This window comes from Rhinolophus hipposideros, assembly GCF_964194185.1.
Source record: "Rhinolophus hipposideros genome assembly, chromosome: 19".
Lineage (NCBI taxonomy): Eukaryota > Metazoa > Chordata > Mammalia > Chiroptera > Rhinolophidae > Rhinolophus > Rhinolophus hipposideros.
In genome coordinates this window covers 29,810,143-29,826,240 of record NC_138065.1, presented here as the reverse complement: position 1 = coordinate 29,826,240, position 16,098 = coordinate 29,810,143, and the positions used below count along the sequence as shown (strand labels likewise).

At 42.3% G+C, this 16,098-nt stretch overlaps 1 protein-coding gene across 3 annotated transcripts; it reads left to right on the top strand.

Moving 5' to 3' along the window:
* The first annotated feature begins 268 nt into the window (after nt 1-268).
* PPP1R15B (protein phosphatase 1 regulatory subunit 15B) lies at nt 269-9,158 on the top strand. Of its 3 annotated transcripts, XM_081026118.1 has the most exons (3): nt 283-1,952; nt 2,879-3,017; nt 6,509-9,158. In XM_081026118.1, exons 1-2 carry the CDS (start codon nt 798-800, stop codon nt 3,008-3,010), a joined length of 1,287 nt encoding a protein of 428 aa, XP_080882244.1. In that variant the 5' UTR covers nt 283-797; the 3' UTR covers nt 3,011-3,017; nt 6,509-9,158. The 3 variants fall into 3 exon arrangements, with proteins under 3 accessions (XP_080882242.1, XP_080882244.1, XP_080882243.1); XM_081026116.1 differs by lacking the exon at nt 2,879-3,017 and having other exon boundaries at nt 269-2,702; XM_081026117.1 differs by lacking the exon at nt 2,879-3,017.
* The last annotated feature ends 6,940 nt before the right edge of the window (nt 9,159-16,098 follow it).

Below are 16,098 nucleotides of genomic sequence, written 5' to 3'. Positions count from 1 at the left end.
GTCGACCACAAATGTGTACGCTTGGGCACGTATTAGGCCCTTAAAGGGGCTCGAGGGAACTTGGGGGTCATCGGAAACCCCCCCGTTCGCCCTGAGGGCGGGGCGGGAGCGGCCCCCAGGCGAGCACCGAGAAGCGAGCGCGCAGGCGCAGACGCTGGGCCCGGCTGATGCAACCTCCGGCACGCCAGCCGGATCTACTAAGAGTGAGGAGCCGACAGGCACCGGGCCAGTCCAATCAGCGGCCGCCCGGAAGAGCGCGGCGGGACCCGCCCGCCCGGCCCTGCGAATGACGTTTGGCAGCGCTTGGCTGATGGCGTAGGGCCCGTCGTCCTGGTTCCCGTCCGGGTGCCTGGAGCTGTCCGGCCTCGGCCCTGGCCCTGCGGCCATTTTAGCTCAGGTTTGTCCCCGAGCCTGCCTGCCTGCCTGGCCGCCCAGTCCTTCCCGGGCGCGCTGTGACGGGCTGGTCCACGGTCCGTCTCTCGTGGAAAGTGGCGCCGCCGCCGCCGCTGGAGGCCTCTGCATGGTGGAGAGGCCTCGAGCTGATTAGGACCCCTACTTCCCGCCGGGATGGGTGTTGTCGCCGCCGCTGTGTCCTGCGCCGGCCATTCCGGACTGGGGCCTGCCGCCGGTGGCCGAAGCCGCTGCCCTCTGTGGCTCTCCTGCTGGCCCGGGGACCGGCCGGGGGCGCCGACCGCGTCGCGAGGCGAGGCCGGGACCGTGTAGGCCTCTCCGGATCCTGACCGAGCCCCTGCCTCCTCGTCCGCCTACCTCGCTGGGACACTGTCAAGAGCCGGGCGATGGAACCGGGAACGGACGGGCCGCGAGGACGGCCGGCGCCTCGGACGGGCCCCCTGCTCCGGCTGCCCTTCTTCCGTCGGCTCTCGCCACCAAGCACCGTCCGGTTCCCCACACCTCCTGTCGCGGAGCATCCCGGGGACCCCGGGACGGCTTCCTCTCCGCGGCCTGACGCTCGGACCAGCTACTGCATGAAGCTCCTTTCCCAGCTCTTGGCGCCTCTCCCCGTCCTGCTTCACAAGCTGCTGATTTGGAGCCAGCTTTTCAGTGGGGGGATTCCGACCAGATGGATGGATTACACTGGGGGCTCCAGCGCCCTGAGGTCCCGGAGAGCTCGGGAGGAACCGGCTGGGCCCGCGCCGCAGAAATCTCTGAGCTCGCTGCGGCTGGACCCCTCGGCCGACTCTGCCGCCAGCCTCCTGGACTGGCCGGAGGAGGAGATCCCCTGGCGGCGCCCCTCCCGCGATCTAGAATTGGAACTGAAAGCCCAGGGAAGAGCCATGAACCGTGCGGCCCACGCAGTGCTCCTCGAGCAGCAGCTGTGGGGAGTGGAACTGCTGCCGAATGCCCGGCTGCTCTCTGACCGGGAACTTGGCCCTTCACCCTCCGGGCCTCGAAACCTTCAGCGCTTAAGCAGTTTCAACGCCGTCTCTTATTTGCTGAACCCCTCTTATCTGGACTGCCTGCCGCTGGTAGAGCTCAGCTATCAGAATGGCATCGGAAGTGGCAAGCTAGCTGACTTCCAGACTGTGAGCTCAGAGAGCAGCTGTCTGCCTGAGGACCATTCTCATCCCCAGCCACTGAATGCTGAGATCACTCGCGCCTCGTGGCAGGGATGTCCACCTCTTTCTAGAGAAGGCCTGCCAGAAATTCACCATGTTCGCATGAAACGGTTGGAATTCCTTCAGCAGCCTATCAAGGGGCAAGCGTTACCTACCCCCGACCAAGATCATGGCTACCACAGCCTGGAGGAGGAACACAGCCTTCTCCGGATGGACCCGAAGCCCTGCAGAGATAGTCTGACACCCTTTGTTCCCTCTGCTGGAGCCATTCCTGGAACCGCCCAGGAACCCACGGAGCAAAAAATAGAATTGACTAAAGAGGTTCCTCTTGCTTTGGAAAAACAGGGCCTTTCGGAAAGCTGTGCATCTTGTGAGGTACTTATGGAAAGAAAGCCAGGGGAAGACCAAATAACTGTAGTTGACTCCTCAGACATAGATGATGACCTTCCCATTTCTGCCAGACCAGCGTGTAGTAACAGATTGATAGATTACATTTTGGGAGGTGTATCCAGTGACCACGAAACAAATTCTGATTCAGAAGGTCTGGACTGGGATGAGGAAGCTGAGGATGATGGTTTTGATAGTGAAAGGTCACTCTCAGAATCAGACGAACAGGACTCGGAAGGGCTTCACCTGTGGAACTCTTTCTACAGTGTCGATCCTTATAATCCCCAAAACTTTACAGCAGCGATTCAGACTGCTGCCAGAATTGTTCCTGGGGACTCTTCTGACTCAGAGAAGGATTTGCCTGACAAGTCTGATCTAGAGAATTCTCTCCAGACTGGAAACCTTCTTGAGTCTCTTGACCATAATTCTGGGGAGGAAGATGACTGGGAATCTAGTGCAGATGAAGCAGAGAGTCTCAAACTGTGGAACTCTTTCTGTAATTCGGATGACCCTTACAACCTTTTAAATTTTAAAGCTCCTTTTCAAACATCAGGGAAAAATTGGAAAGCCTGTCATGATTCAGAGAGGCCATCTGAGTCCATTGTGGCCATTTCTGAGTGTCACACCTTACTGTCCTGTAAGGTGCAACTGTTAGGGAGCCGAGACAGTGAATGTTCAGACTTGGTACAGGCTGGGGTTCTTTCTGGAGAAAGACATACGCATGTCAAGAGAAAAAAGGTTTGTTTCTTTATTTTAACCTGCTTAATAATTTGTAAGAACTGTTTTGATGTGGTTAAATATAGCAGAATGCCTTTCCTGGAGGCATAGTAGTGCATATATTTGAAGAAGGCCTCCAAATGTCGTAAGTCCATATACTTTGATTAGAAATGATCCCCTTTTTTTCTCTCCAGTAGACTGTTTCTGTCCAAATTGGAGATACCAGTGTGCAGATGTTAGGAAAGTGCCATTTTCATTTGAGTTGGCGGCTCTGCGCTATTTTCCTACAAGCTTCAACTTTTCACTTTTTTAAGGAACAGAAAAAATAAACCTTGGGTATGCATGATTTAATTTTTTCTAGAGATTGGGAAAGTCAAAGTATAGCCATAGCATTTAAAAATATTGTTAAGGCAGTATGTCGTGATAAGTGTCTTCATTCCTGTCCATTAAAAGCCAAAGAGATGATGGTGCCAAGGAGCAAGTCAGACTCACCTGGTTTTTGCCATGAAAGAAAATACTGATTTCAGTATTAAAAAGTTTGTGACATGTATATGATTTTGATTAACGGCCAAAAACAATACAGGAAATAGTATTGCCTTTTCTTTAAGAATGCAATGCTATTATCATTGGCTACCTGTAGGTTAATAATCATGTAAAACAATGATGATCATGTATTTGGTTTATCTTAAGTAGTTGCCTTCTATTCCCAGGCTAGTCTTAAAATTTCATGGGACGTGTCCTCTTACAACACATTGTCAAGTTAACCTTATTTTGGCAGTCTTTTGAATTGCTTTATTTTTTTTCTCTATTGATTATTCAGCTAAAGTTACTAATTGGAGAGAAATCCTCCCCAAACACACAGGGTACCTTTTATTATAGAGGAAAAGATTCTTTAGTGACTCGTACCTTTATTTGGACAGAGAGAAAGGAGTGGGTGAATTATTATTGACCTCAGATTCTGCAGCATCAGGGAGTTTCCAATGGACAGTACCCTCATCCATTGGTTCCAAATATCTAGCTTACTACTTTGAAACTATTCCTGGGGTAGAAAATACATCTAAATGTGGTAATCTTATGTCTTACCTGTAGATACAGAATAAGTCATGTTAAAAATTAAATTTTAGGGTTGGCCGGTTAGCTCAGTAGGTTAGAGCACAATGCTCTTAACAAGGTTGCTGGTTCGATCCCTGCATGGGCCACTGTGAGCTGCACCCTCCACAATGAGATTGAAACAACTACTTGACTTGGAGCTGATGGGTCCTGGAAAAACACACTTAAAAAAAAATTAAATTTTAGTTTACGTCTCTGTAAATGTCATCATGAAAGAGCTTTTCTCTCTTTGTAAGGGGCCCCTGACAAAATAACCTTTTTGGTGAATAGGTAGGAAACAAAGTCAAGCAATTGAATGAGCACTTGACATCTGGAGTGCTGCTGTGTTCCCTACTCCTGAGTGATTAGGGCCAAGAGATTTGGGAACACAGCCAAACCTAAGAAGTAACGTGGCCTTGAGTCACTCATTTATCTGATGGGAATAATAATAATCATATCGTATGAGTTATTGCACGATTCAAATGAGATGAGTAAATAAAACTAAATTCATTGCCTTGCCTTTAAATGGTAGCTCTTATTGTTTGGGGACATCAGGGCAATTGCATGTCTCATTTTAGCCTGCTCATTGAGTAAAAATGGGATGAGTCAAGTAGGTGTGAGACTATTGATTAAACTAGAAGCAACGTTTATAAAATATGTCTAAATATGGTAAAATTATTTGACATCCTTTGACTATTTGACATTATTTAGGTATGTGGAAATGATGGATAGTGCTTAATTCTTAAAATGAAGCTTTCAGATCTGGGAATTTAAAATGCTTTGTGTCGTGGTATAACATAGTGTAGATTGTAGAGCCAGACTGAAGGCTTAAATCCCAATTATGCCATGAAGAAGCTGTGTGACTTGAACAAGTCAGTTAACCTGTACATCTACTTCCTTATCTGTACAATGGGGATGATGATAGTATGTACCCTGTAGGGTTGGTGTGAGGTAAATGAGATAAAAATTGGAAGGTGCTTTGAAAAGAGCCTGGTGTATGGTAAACACTATGTAAATATTTATTGTTATTTATCTTAGTGACACAATGAATAACACTAGAATGCAATATCTAGTAAGGGGTTACATACCTACTAATTGTCCTCAGGGGCATTTGTTGGTCTGATGTAAAGGGAATGAATGTAGTGGGCCACAGTGGGATTAGCTGATGTAACTATTGAATATAATTTAAACCAAGTACTTATTTACTTTTGGAGTTTGATATCTTCCAAAGAAACTTCTATATTAGAAATTAACTAGGGGTCAACAGGGCCTGTCACTCATTGCGTGTGATCATGTATGTAATAATATTCACAATTTCAAGTATTAGGTTGGTGCAAAAGTAATTGTGGTGTTTGCAGTTATTTTTAACCTTTTAAACCACAATTACTTTTGCACCAACCTAATGTGTACTCTTATAGTGTAGCAGCATATTGAGAAGGAATACAAAGAGTGGTTTTTTTTGACTTTTCTATTTCTTTTTTTTTTTTTACTTTTTTAAAATTTTATTTATTTATTTATTTATTTATTTATTTATTTATTTATTTTATTAGTTTCAGGTGCACAAGACAAATACTTAGACGTTTATCATTTATATCCCTCACACTGTGTGGACTCCCCTCCCCCCATCCTCTAGCCCCAAAGAGGGTTTTTTATCTTAACTACAAAGTCTCATAGTAACATAGCCTTAAAGATATGTTAATTTTGCTGCACTTTAAGTAACTTTCTCTTCTGTATTCTGATTATAAAAGTAATATAAGAATAATACTACACGTTCATGATTTAAAAATTGAAAAGTGTTGAAGTGAAATTTCTTTTAAAAAGGAAGAACAGAAATAAGTATAGAGTTTGTCAAAGCTTTTATGCTAGTATAAAAGCACTCACTTCCAGGTATATATTTTTGAAACATTTGTCATTTTAGAGGAAGAGTATTGTGACTGTATTTCCCTAAGGATTGAAAAAAAAAAAAGTAAGGATTAATAACATCAGGAAAGTCACAGTTCCCCATCTGGATTCATTTTTTTTTTTTTTTAAAGATTTTATTGGGGAAGGGGGACAGGACTTTATTGGGAAACAGTGTGTACTTCCAGGCCTTTTTTCCAAGTCAAGTTGTTGTCCTTTCAAGTCTTAGTTGTGGAGGGCGCAGCTCAGCTCCAGGTCTAGTTGCCGTTTTCTAGTTGCAGGGGGCACAGCCCACTATCCCTTGCGGGAATCGAACCAGCAAACCTTGTGGTTGAGAGGACATGCTCCAACCAACTGAGCCATCTGGGAGCTCAGCGGCAGCTCAGCTCAAGGTGCCGTGTTCAATCATAGTTGCAGGGGGCGCAGTCCACCATCCCTTGCGGGACTGGAGGAATTGAACTGGCAACCTTATGGTTGAGAGCCCACTGGCCCATGTGGGAATCCAACTGGCAGCCTTTGGAGTCAGGAGCACGGAGCTCTAACCATCTGAGCCACCTGGCCGGGCCTGGATTCATTTTTTTAACATGAAAAACCAAGAAGGTGGGAGGGATGACAAGATGAGGGATTGGGGATGTGACTGTGTGCGTGTATAAGAAATTAAGATGGCATTTGTCCACTGTTTTATTCAGATGTCATCTAGTCAAACATCTTCACTTCCATTTATAGCTGAGACCAAATATTCTTGTAAGGTATTCAATATTCCGAAAGACTGAAGGGTTAATTACCTCAATGATTGTAAGATCCCAGAGAGTGATTAAAGTTAGTCTTTGTCTTCATAGGTAACCTTCCTTGAAGAAGTTACTGAGTATTATATTAGTGGTGATGAGGATCGCAAAGGACCATGGGAAGAATTTGCCCGGGATGGATGCAGGTTCCAGAAACGAATTCAAGAAACAGAAGACGCCATTGGATATTGCTTGACATTTGAGCACAGAGAAAGAATGTTTCATAGACTCCAGGAAACATGCTTCAAAGGACTTGATGTTTCGAGCCATGTTCAGATGATTTGATAGCCTCTGTCCCTAGCATACACTAACTCTTACTTGAGAGAGGTTTCTTTTCAAACAAAAATTGGCAGCTGTCCTTTGACTTTTTTTTAAGAGGATATGTAACTTGGATCCAGCGACCTTATTTAATATTGTTTTACAACATATCCCACTCAGAAATGTTCAGGTTTGAAGCCAAACCCTGATAATGAAGGATGAGATGGTATGATCTCTAATCCTTCCCTGTTTTATTTAGTTGGATGTGTTTTTGGATGTTTGCTTGCTGAGGTGAAAAGGGAACCTTTTAAGATCTAATTTTGCACTTCCAAAACTTACTTTCTTGGGAAACAGTACAGGGTTCAAAGCACATTTTCCATTTTAATTTAAATTATGTATACCTGTCTAAAAACTTCGGGCTCTTTTTGTTTTTTCTCTTCAACATTCAGAAATTAATGGACTTTTATGGTTTCTCTATATTTTCTTAGTGATTTGGCCCGTATACCTTAAGGCTAAGAAAATAATCTTGCATATGCTACCAACTTAAGGTACATTATCTTGTGTAACTTTTTTTTCCTTCTAAAAATGTCTTGTGTTGAAAATGTGTGGTGGGTGTTTATTTCTAGGTTAGGTTCTACCTAAGATATTTCCAAGGACTGACACAAAACCTTCATGTGTGGTAGTCTCTGCTACTTTGGGAAAGCTGCATCTTTCTGCCAAATTTTAACACCTAATATATTTAATTTCTATGCAAACTGTTTGTTGGAGAGGGTTCTGTATATGTTATTGTAGTTTCCAGTTGAATGGCTCTTTCAACAGATGGAAATTGTTGTAAAAGACACCAGAAGGTAATAATTATATCAATAATTAACATTAATTTTTTAAAATTAAAAGCCTAGAATTTTCCTAGGAAGAAGATAGGACAAATCAGAGCAATTTGGTTTTGTTGTATATGCTGTCAACAGAAAACCAGTGTTACTAATATGCCTCGGCACTGTCACTTTTAAAACCTGTCAGGGTGACATTGTAAACTTGGAAATGGGCAGTTCTGAATTTTCCATTTTGAAATGTAAATACAGGCTTCAGTCAGTGTCCAAGTTTATTGTGTTCTACAGTTTTAATAATGAGAGAATAATGAGAGAAGGGCTATACTTTCAAGAAAGGATAGAGCTATAGATTTAACAACCAGAAAGTCTTGATATCCAAAGCCCAAAGTTTACTTTTGAATCCAGGTTTTTGCAGTGATTGGTTGTGCGTGGTTGATTTAGGCAGGTCTACGTGGTGTGCATCTGTTAGGTTGAGGGAATGTTAACCAACTCCTTAATGGTCTATTTTTACTCCACGTTTTTCCTGTCACAGGTAATGGAAAACATGAGTATAGAATAGATGACCTCTTAATTTTGAACTTGTTTCAGTGTGAGGACAATTTTTCATCAGAAGTGCTTGCAGGGTTACTACCTCAGTTTATAATCTACCTGGTCTTTATTTCTGTCTGGTTTGCTCTAAGAACTGCCTCCAGTGTTTATATATATTCATACATAAACACACTGAGAGTGCAGCAACATAAAAGTTGGTCAGATTTTTGCAGAGTCCTTAGTGTGTTTTCTGTACCTCCAATTTAGGTAATCACAGAGAATGCATTCACAGAATTGGGTAGGACACCATCAAAGCAGGCTGGTTGTAGGTACCAGTTATGTCAGGTGGAACGAAGGCATTGTTTGCCTTGAAGGAAGTGTTTTAAAAATGCATAGGCATTCTTTTAAAATCAGAATGACGTATACTATTTTATGTCAGAGACTTAGGTTGTGTTTTGTGTTTCTGAAATCTAGCACCCCTGCCTATTTGAAAATAATGGATATCTTTACATTGATTGGATTGTGGGAAATTGTTCCCTTGGGTTCCAACTTCAACTTCACTACCAAATGAGTAAAAGCTTGGTTAACAATTCTTCCATTTACTACCCTCCTCTAAAAGAATGATCAGAGGGTGATGAGAAGGACAGAAGGGACCGTTTTTAGGTTGGATAGAAGACGAAAGACAATTCTTGCCAGTTTGATCCCAATCCTAGTTGTTAGAACAAAGTTAAAGCTCCACCATCTTAAAAAGAAAATCCTTGGAAATTTTAATTGAACATTTTAGGCATTTAACGTCTTGCAATGGTGCTTTAAGTATCAGTGTAGCATATGAAAGGCTTTGTACAGACAGATAAAATTTCCCAGTGTTCAAATGTAATAACAGCGCCTCTTTATCTTTAACTTGAAATCAAAACTATCAGATTTTATTTTTTTACAATTTAAGCAAGATGAAATTAGGGGACTAGAAGGCTTCTCTACAGACCAATGAGTTAAATGTAACCAGTTTGTTGGGATTTTGTAAAATTCTATTTGTGTATGTAACTTAACTAATCTGTAAATTGTAATAAATATATTTGATTATTAAATGTTAATGTGATATTTTGGTTCAGCTTTATATTTTATGTTTCTTAGTATTTTACATTGGTTTTGGAATTACTAGCAGGATTTTCAGGATTAAATCAGGTATTTTTGTAGAAATACTTTAAACTTAGAGGTACTAAACAAATTTCTGGTTTAAAAAGGTTATGTGATACGTAAATTGCACCTCAGCTAATTGAAGGGCAGGAATGGTAATGGGATAAATATAATTGCAAACCACATTTTAGTAGTGGCAAGGAGAAGTTGGTTCTTTGAATATGAAATGCCCCACTTAGAGACTGGGGATTAGAATGTAAAATTGGCCCCAGCTGTCTTCTGCAAAGAAAACAGTAAAATTAAAAGTGTTCACGAAGCAGTAAAATTCATATGCTGGGGTTAGCATAGTGTTTCTCTTAAGTAGCAGGGAAATCTGCTTCTCTATTTTGTGCATTATTATTGATAACTATGGAATTGTAAATCGTGATGTTCTCTCCCATAAACAATATTGAATATATGTGATGGTAACATCAGAAAAGAACTTTTTACCCTGAAAAAAAGACAAACATTTGAGTTATAGCAAGCTTATTAATGGATTAAGGCATAATAACACTCTTAATTTAGGTATTTGGATCTTCCTAGCTAATGAAGAAAAATTATTAAAGGTGTATTTCTGAACTAGAAGGAAAGAAACAACATTTAGTTGCAGATAATCAGTGTTTAGTACAAATTGAATTGACAGCCCCAGGTTACACTTTTTTAACCACCTTGGGGTTAATTTAAGCATTTTTGGCTGTCTTTTTCCAGGAAGATATATGAAAATAGCCATATTCGAATTAAGCCAGATTTATTATTATGACTATCCCGGTATTTTATAGAAATTGTACTGTGTGTTTTTTCTACTTTAATAGAAAGTTTAAAGCAAATATTTAAATAATTGAATTGCTGATAGTTACACATAGAATTTGGTGGTCTCTTGGAGACTTCCTTTGGATCCTTCTCTACATACCTTTTAAAAATAATGGAAATAATTTTTTCTCAAAAATATGTGTCATTTATTAAAGCAGCTAATACTGAGATATATGAAGGTATATATGAAGATATATGAAGGCATTCTCGGTATATTCTAAAAAATAAGTACGCTGCCCAGGGTGCCTTTTCGAGGTGAGAGACAATTTCATTTTATAAAGAGATTTTGATGTTTCTTCATTCAACTGATTAGGACAGAAATGTCACCTGTTTGGAACTTGTCTACATTGGAAGTTAGGATTCTTACGCACTTGAATGCTCTGTGATCAATACAAAACGGCCTTTTTCTCCCTGGATTTGCTTAAGCAAGACTGTTGGTGAGTTATGACTTTAAAATACAGAAGCAGCATGATATCAAGATCTATAATAATAGATGTAATAAATAGGATAAATAGATCTAACCCTGCTCTGAGGATTCATGAAGCAAGCTCTCAATTAATGTTTTAGTGACAGGTTTAACATTAGGGAATTTAGAGAGATCGTTTTACTCGTGGAATGAGGGCATAGAGTAGAGGTAGTGGTATGTACTACTAGGTAACAATTGAGTTCAGTCACTTTTACCAGGTTGGCAGACTCCTTAATCTCAGCAGGATAAAATAGGGGAAATAGTTTCAGGAAAGTGGGTGGCTGGACCCATGGGGAGAGTACCCTAGAGATCTAGTGAGAACATAAGGTCTAGAAAGCTGCACTGTAAGGGAAGAAGCTTTGGAACCATTGTTCTTTTAATCTTTTACCCTTTCCTTCATCTAAGTAACATCTTTTTCTTCCAGTTTCTTCCTGCCTTTGCTGAATTTTTTTCACTACTGTTTTATAGAGCCTTACTGTCATGTGGGGTGGCCTGCGGGGTCTCAGCTCCCGCTCCCCACATATGAACGCAGGACATGGTGAGGCCAAACAGGAACACCCACGGAGCCATAAATAGGGGAGTCATATCACTGTATTCTCGCCGGCAGCATCCGCCTCTCTGCAATTCGCTCTTACTGGCCCCCATTTTCTCTGCTGGCGTAGCCACAGCAGTTATATTAGTGGCCTGGCTTACGGGTTACAGCTGACGGCCAACTAGCCACAGCTGATGGCCATCTGATCACAGTTGATGGCCATTTACTACCCGAGCCAGCACCTTTCTATGTGAGGCCGAGAGCCTGGAAACTGCTTTTTGGGGCTTTTTCCCCACAATCCACCCCTACAGGGTCTTGCCTCACAATCTACGCGACAATCGTCTTCTGCAAGGGGCCCTGTGCGAGGAGCCTGGAGGTGAATGTAATATCCTGGACACAGCCAGGCTCTCTGAGCACAGCCAGGGTTTCTCAGGGCACCACCAGTACTTCTGGGCACAGCCAAACTTGGGTTTCTTAGGGTACCACCTGTCTCCCCGGGCACAGCCAGGGCCTCTCAGGGCTCTGCCACTCTCTCTGGACACAGGCAGACTTCCTGGGCTCAGCCAGTGCTCTCAGGGCACTGCCACTCTCTCTCTGGGCCTCTCAGGGTACATGCTGGAACAACAGCAGCTCACAGTCAAGGTGCTTACATATTCTCAATGGCGGCCAGTCAAGACACAAAAGCAAACATCCGCCAGTCCCACTACATGGTGGTATGTTCCCAAACAGTCAAGTAGTCCATTAAATTAGGGATGGAAGGCAATTCCCCATAGTCCATAGTCATTCGCCAGGGCTGTCCTGGGGGGGAGGGATGACCTTGACCTCACCCTCATCTCCCACGGAGGACTCACCAAGCATTTCCTCCTGGGACAAGTCCCGCATCCAGGCTGCCTCAGCAAGCAGTTCCCAGCCCACAGGGCGGCAACAACCTCCGCTTTCTCTGGCCTCTGCTGGTTGGGGAACCATCCACATCTTTCCACCCCTCCATGGGGGTCCAGCTCTCCGGCAGCTGCTCCTCCTGGTCTTCCTTAGACTGAGCTTTCATAGGCACAAACTGCTCCACTGCCCTTTGGAAAGCTTTGGCCAGCACTGTCTGCTGCCGACTATGCCACGTGTCTTGCGGGGACCCTGCTCGTGGCGCCATTTGTCATGTGGGGTGGCCTGCGGGGTCTCAGCTCCCGTTCCCCACATAAGAACGCAGGACATGGTGAGGCCAAACAGGAACACCCACGGAGCCATAAGTAGGGGAGTCATATCACTATATTCTCGCCGGTGGCATCCGCCTCTCTGCAATTCGCTCTTGCTGGCCCCCATTTTCTCTGCTAGCGTAGCCACAGCAGTTATATTAGTGGCCAATGGCTTACGGGTTACAGCTGACGGCCAACTAGCCACAGCTGATGGCCATCTGATCACAGTTGATGGCCATTTACTACCCGAGCCAGCACCTTTCTATGTGAGGCCGAGAGCCTGGAAACTGCTTTTTGGGGCTTTGTCCCCACACTTACCTAGAAGAAGAAGGATGAGGACCTTCGTAACGAAAGAACACAATCGCCAAGGTGTGTGCTCATTAGAAATACTTTCCATCAACAAGAAAGGATCCCACAGAGTTCTTCACTCTGCAGAGCTTACTGCACATCTCCCTACCGGAACATTAGGTTAATATACACGTTTGAGACTGCAGTAACTTTCAGAAATATCCCACATATGTTCAGGGTCAAAGTAAAGCTGTATTATGCTGCTTTGAGATAGGCCTGCTTTTCTTAATGGAGTTCATACCTTGGCTCTGAAAGCAAAAATAAGAAAGGAGTCCCAAAACAGTTTTGAAAAAGGCTCATCTGGTGAATGTTCTGGAATGGTTGTTTTCAAATTTCATTGTGGAAGACTAGCTCCTCTTTCGATTTCAAATATCTCCAAGACAACTCTGACAACACTATACCCCAACCCCTCCTTTTCTTTTCATTTCACCTTTTAAAATTATGTTCACTCTGACCTCATCTTGTTAACATTTTTACTTGTTTCTTGTCTGCCACCACCCTTACTAATCCGTAAACGCTGAAAGCAGTAACCTTGTGTGTCTTGTATACTCTGAGCCCAGAGCCTAGACCTGTACTTGGCACATCATAGATGGTCAACAGATATTTACTAAATGAGTTAATAACTTTCTTCAAATCACCTTATCTAGTCTTTATTGAGATTTCATCAACATGGCCATGTCTGATTAGAAACAAGTGTGCCACAATCATAGCTGATGAAAAATCACAAGAACTGAACACAGAATCACAGGTCCTTAGAGTAAGCTCTAAATTTGTAGAATGTAATTACAAATTTCAATTTGGATAGGGATACCACTTCAGTTAATTTGAATGTTATTAATAAAGTGCATGTTAATTGATGAATTTAATATGTGATCAAATCAGCTGAGGACATTCTTTTCTGGAATTAATATTCTGTACTGGAGTATGAAAGTTTTCAAAATGCTTCCCACCACACCAGAGGTTTCAGTTCTACTCCCTTGTGGCAAAAGGTTGGCTTTGGGTTGCTCGAGATGCTCTGTTGATTCCACTAGATGGCGTTACTATCTCGGAGTGCCTCATGGATCCTTGTTATTACTAAAAGCTGATGGCTATTGCTGGCGTGGAGGCTGTTCCTGGTATAACAAGCTGGAAAACTTCCCTGCCCTGCCTGTTCTAGGGCTGTGACTCCACCTTTTTATGGTAACTACCCAGCAGTGGAGGCTGTTCCTTATGGGAGAACAAAAATTTGTATTTGAACACAAACAAGTGAATTGATTCTTCCTCATATACACGGAGGGAGAAAAAAATGAATTTAGTGAGGATTTAGGGTAGTGGAGGTGACATCTAAGAGGTTGATGTAGGGATATTTGCTGGGTTTTGTGTATTGGGGTTTTTCCAGGTAGGGCTTGCTTCTCACTGAACTATTTAAATGTTCAGCATCCAGCTTTATTGCATGCCTGTGCAATCAGACATTCTCCATGAGGAGAAGAGAGGGTGCCACACTGCTCAGGACATGGAGAATCACTGTCTAATTAGAGTTGTGCATGTGATGGGCCTGGAAGCAGGAAAAGAGACTCAAGACTTGGGTTTGAGTCTTAAGAGACTGTTGGACTTGGGTTTCATGCTGGTGTTGCCTGTTTCCTTTTTGGAGCTAGTGGTAGCTAAGGCCAGGTGCATATCCAGGACTGCTCATTGGTAGTTGTACTGGCTTCAAGGGGTTGCCCCCAATCCATATACAGGGGGGCCTGAATGGAACTCTATTGTATATTTGCATATAATTTTCCTGTGCCCGCAGTGACTGAGGCACATTTCAACTGTATTACGGTAAGAGGTTTTTGTTTTTGTTTTTGTTCTATACCTTCTGGAATTTACAGAGGAGGTTTTTGCTTATTTTTACTACTAATTGCCATATTTTCTAGACATCCACCTGTGAACAGATTCCCTTCCCCAGGACAACCTGCCAAGAGTCACAGCTCGATTGGCCTAGAGGGGTGTAACCCAGTATTACCTGAGACATGCCATTTTTTTTAGAGGAATATTGAATTACAGAAGAACAGTCCTGCTGGGAAGTCAAAGAGTTGAAGCAGGTACATGTTCTTGCAATTAATTTCCCAGGTTGTTTCAAGTGGGATGACAAGTTACATTAAGCCAGTGTCCCTTCTTATTCCTCTTGTTTGGCATAGACCTCCTCAGGGTCTGTTGGGAATATTTACCTTCCTTGGTCAGGTTCATCTTCCCTCTAAAGGCTTCCCTGATGATGACTCCATCTCTATATCCTCAGAGTTCATTATCTTGTGTTCAATATTAATAGCACCCTGTACATCTTTTTATCACTGTTCATATAACATTGAGTCGTAATTGTGCTTTGCACTTCCTTTTCTTCCTGTCACCTTTTTGGTGGAAGGGTTCTCAGCACAGGGACCAGAATGTCTTAGGTGCACAGTACACTTTTCTTTAATTCAACCGACAATTTCCATAGCCTCCTTCTAATGGATAGGCTCCCCCCCACACACAACAATTAAGTAATTTATTAATTTATGTTTCAAAGAAGCAATTAAATGTGTAAAAAGGTCTATGTTCAATGTATACATTAGGTTTATTTATAGTACTTGAGATATTTTTGAGAAGCTAGTGTTAACTAGTGATGACTTTAAACTTAAGGTTTTAAATAAGTTGATGTTATGTCTTCATTACTGATATTTCCTTATCATATAAGTGTTTAGCAAATATTTTCTCCCAGTCTGTGTCTTGCCCTTTCATTTTCTTTTTTTTTTTCTTATTTTAATTGACTTTAATGATTATTGCTCATCTGCAAGGATTAATATTGCATTCATTAAAAATCGTTCAATACAAAATAAACTTGTTCCTCCCAAGTTGCTCTCCACATGCTCCCTCTGAAGCCAGACATTTTTCCACAGTGTCCTTTGTTACATGGCTTGACAGAGACGGAGCCCTTACCTATTATTCCTATGGACACAATAATAGATATGGGAGCAGGGGGCAGGCCAGAGGGCAGCAGAACCTAGGTCCCTTTCCTCTAGCATAGCTGACAGCCCTTTCATTTTCTTAATGATGTCATTTGAAGAGCAGAATTTTAAAATCTTGCAGAAGCCCAATTTATCAATTGTTTTTCTTCCACAGTCCATGCTTTTTGTACCCTATATCAGAAATATTTCTCTAATGCAAGGTCACAAATATTTTTGTTTTTTTCTTCTGGAAGATTTATAATTTTAACCCTGACATTTAAGTCAATGGTCCATTTTGAGTTAACTTTTGTATGTGGTATGAAGGGTTGCGATTCATGTTTTTGCACATACGAGATATTTGTAGATATTCAATTGTTGAAAAGACTATCCTTTCTCCATTGAATAACCTTGACACTTTTGTTAAAAATCAGTTTACTATATGCTTGGGTCTATTTCTGGAACCTCTACTCTTTTGATCTGCGTCTCTGTCCTTACATAAATATCACAGTCTTGATTACTGTAACTTTATAGTGAGTCTTGAAATCACTGTTGTTTTTTAAAATTGTTTTG

What these genes read in the sequence shown, in the direction of transcription:
- PPP1R15B (XM_081026116.1), top strand. Translation starts at nt 798, where the DNA reads ATGGAACCGGGAACGGACGGGCCGCGAGGACGGCCGGCGCCTCGGACG. An exon ending in CGCATGTCAAGAGAAAAAAG is followed by an intron (nt 2,703 to 6,508) that starts GTTTGTTTCTTT and finishes TTGTCTTCATAG; the next exon opens with GTAACCTTCCTTGAAGAAGT.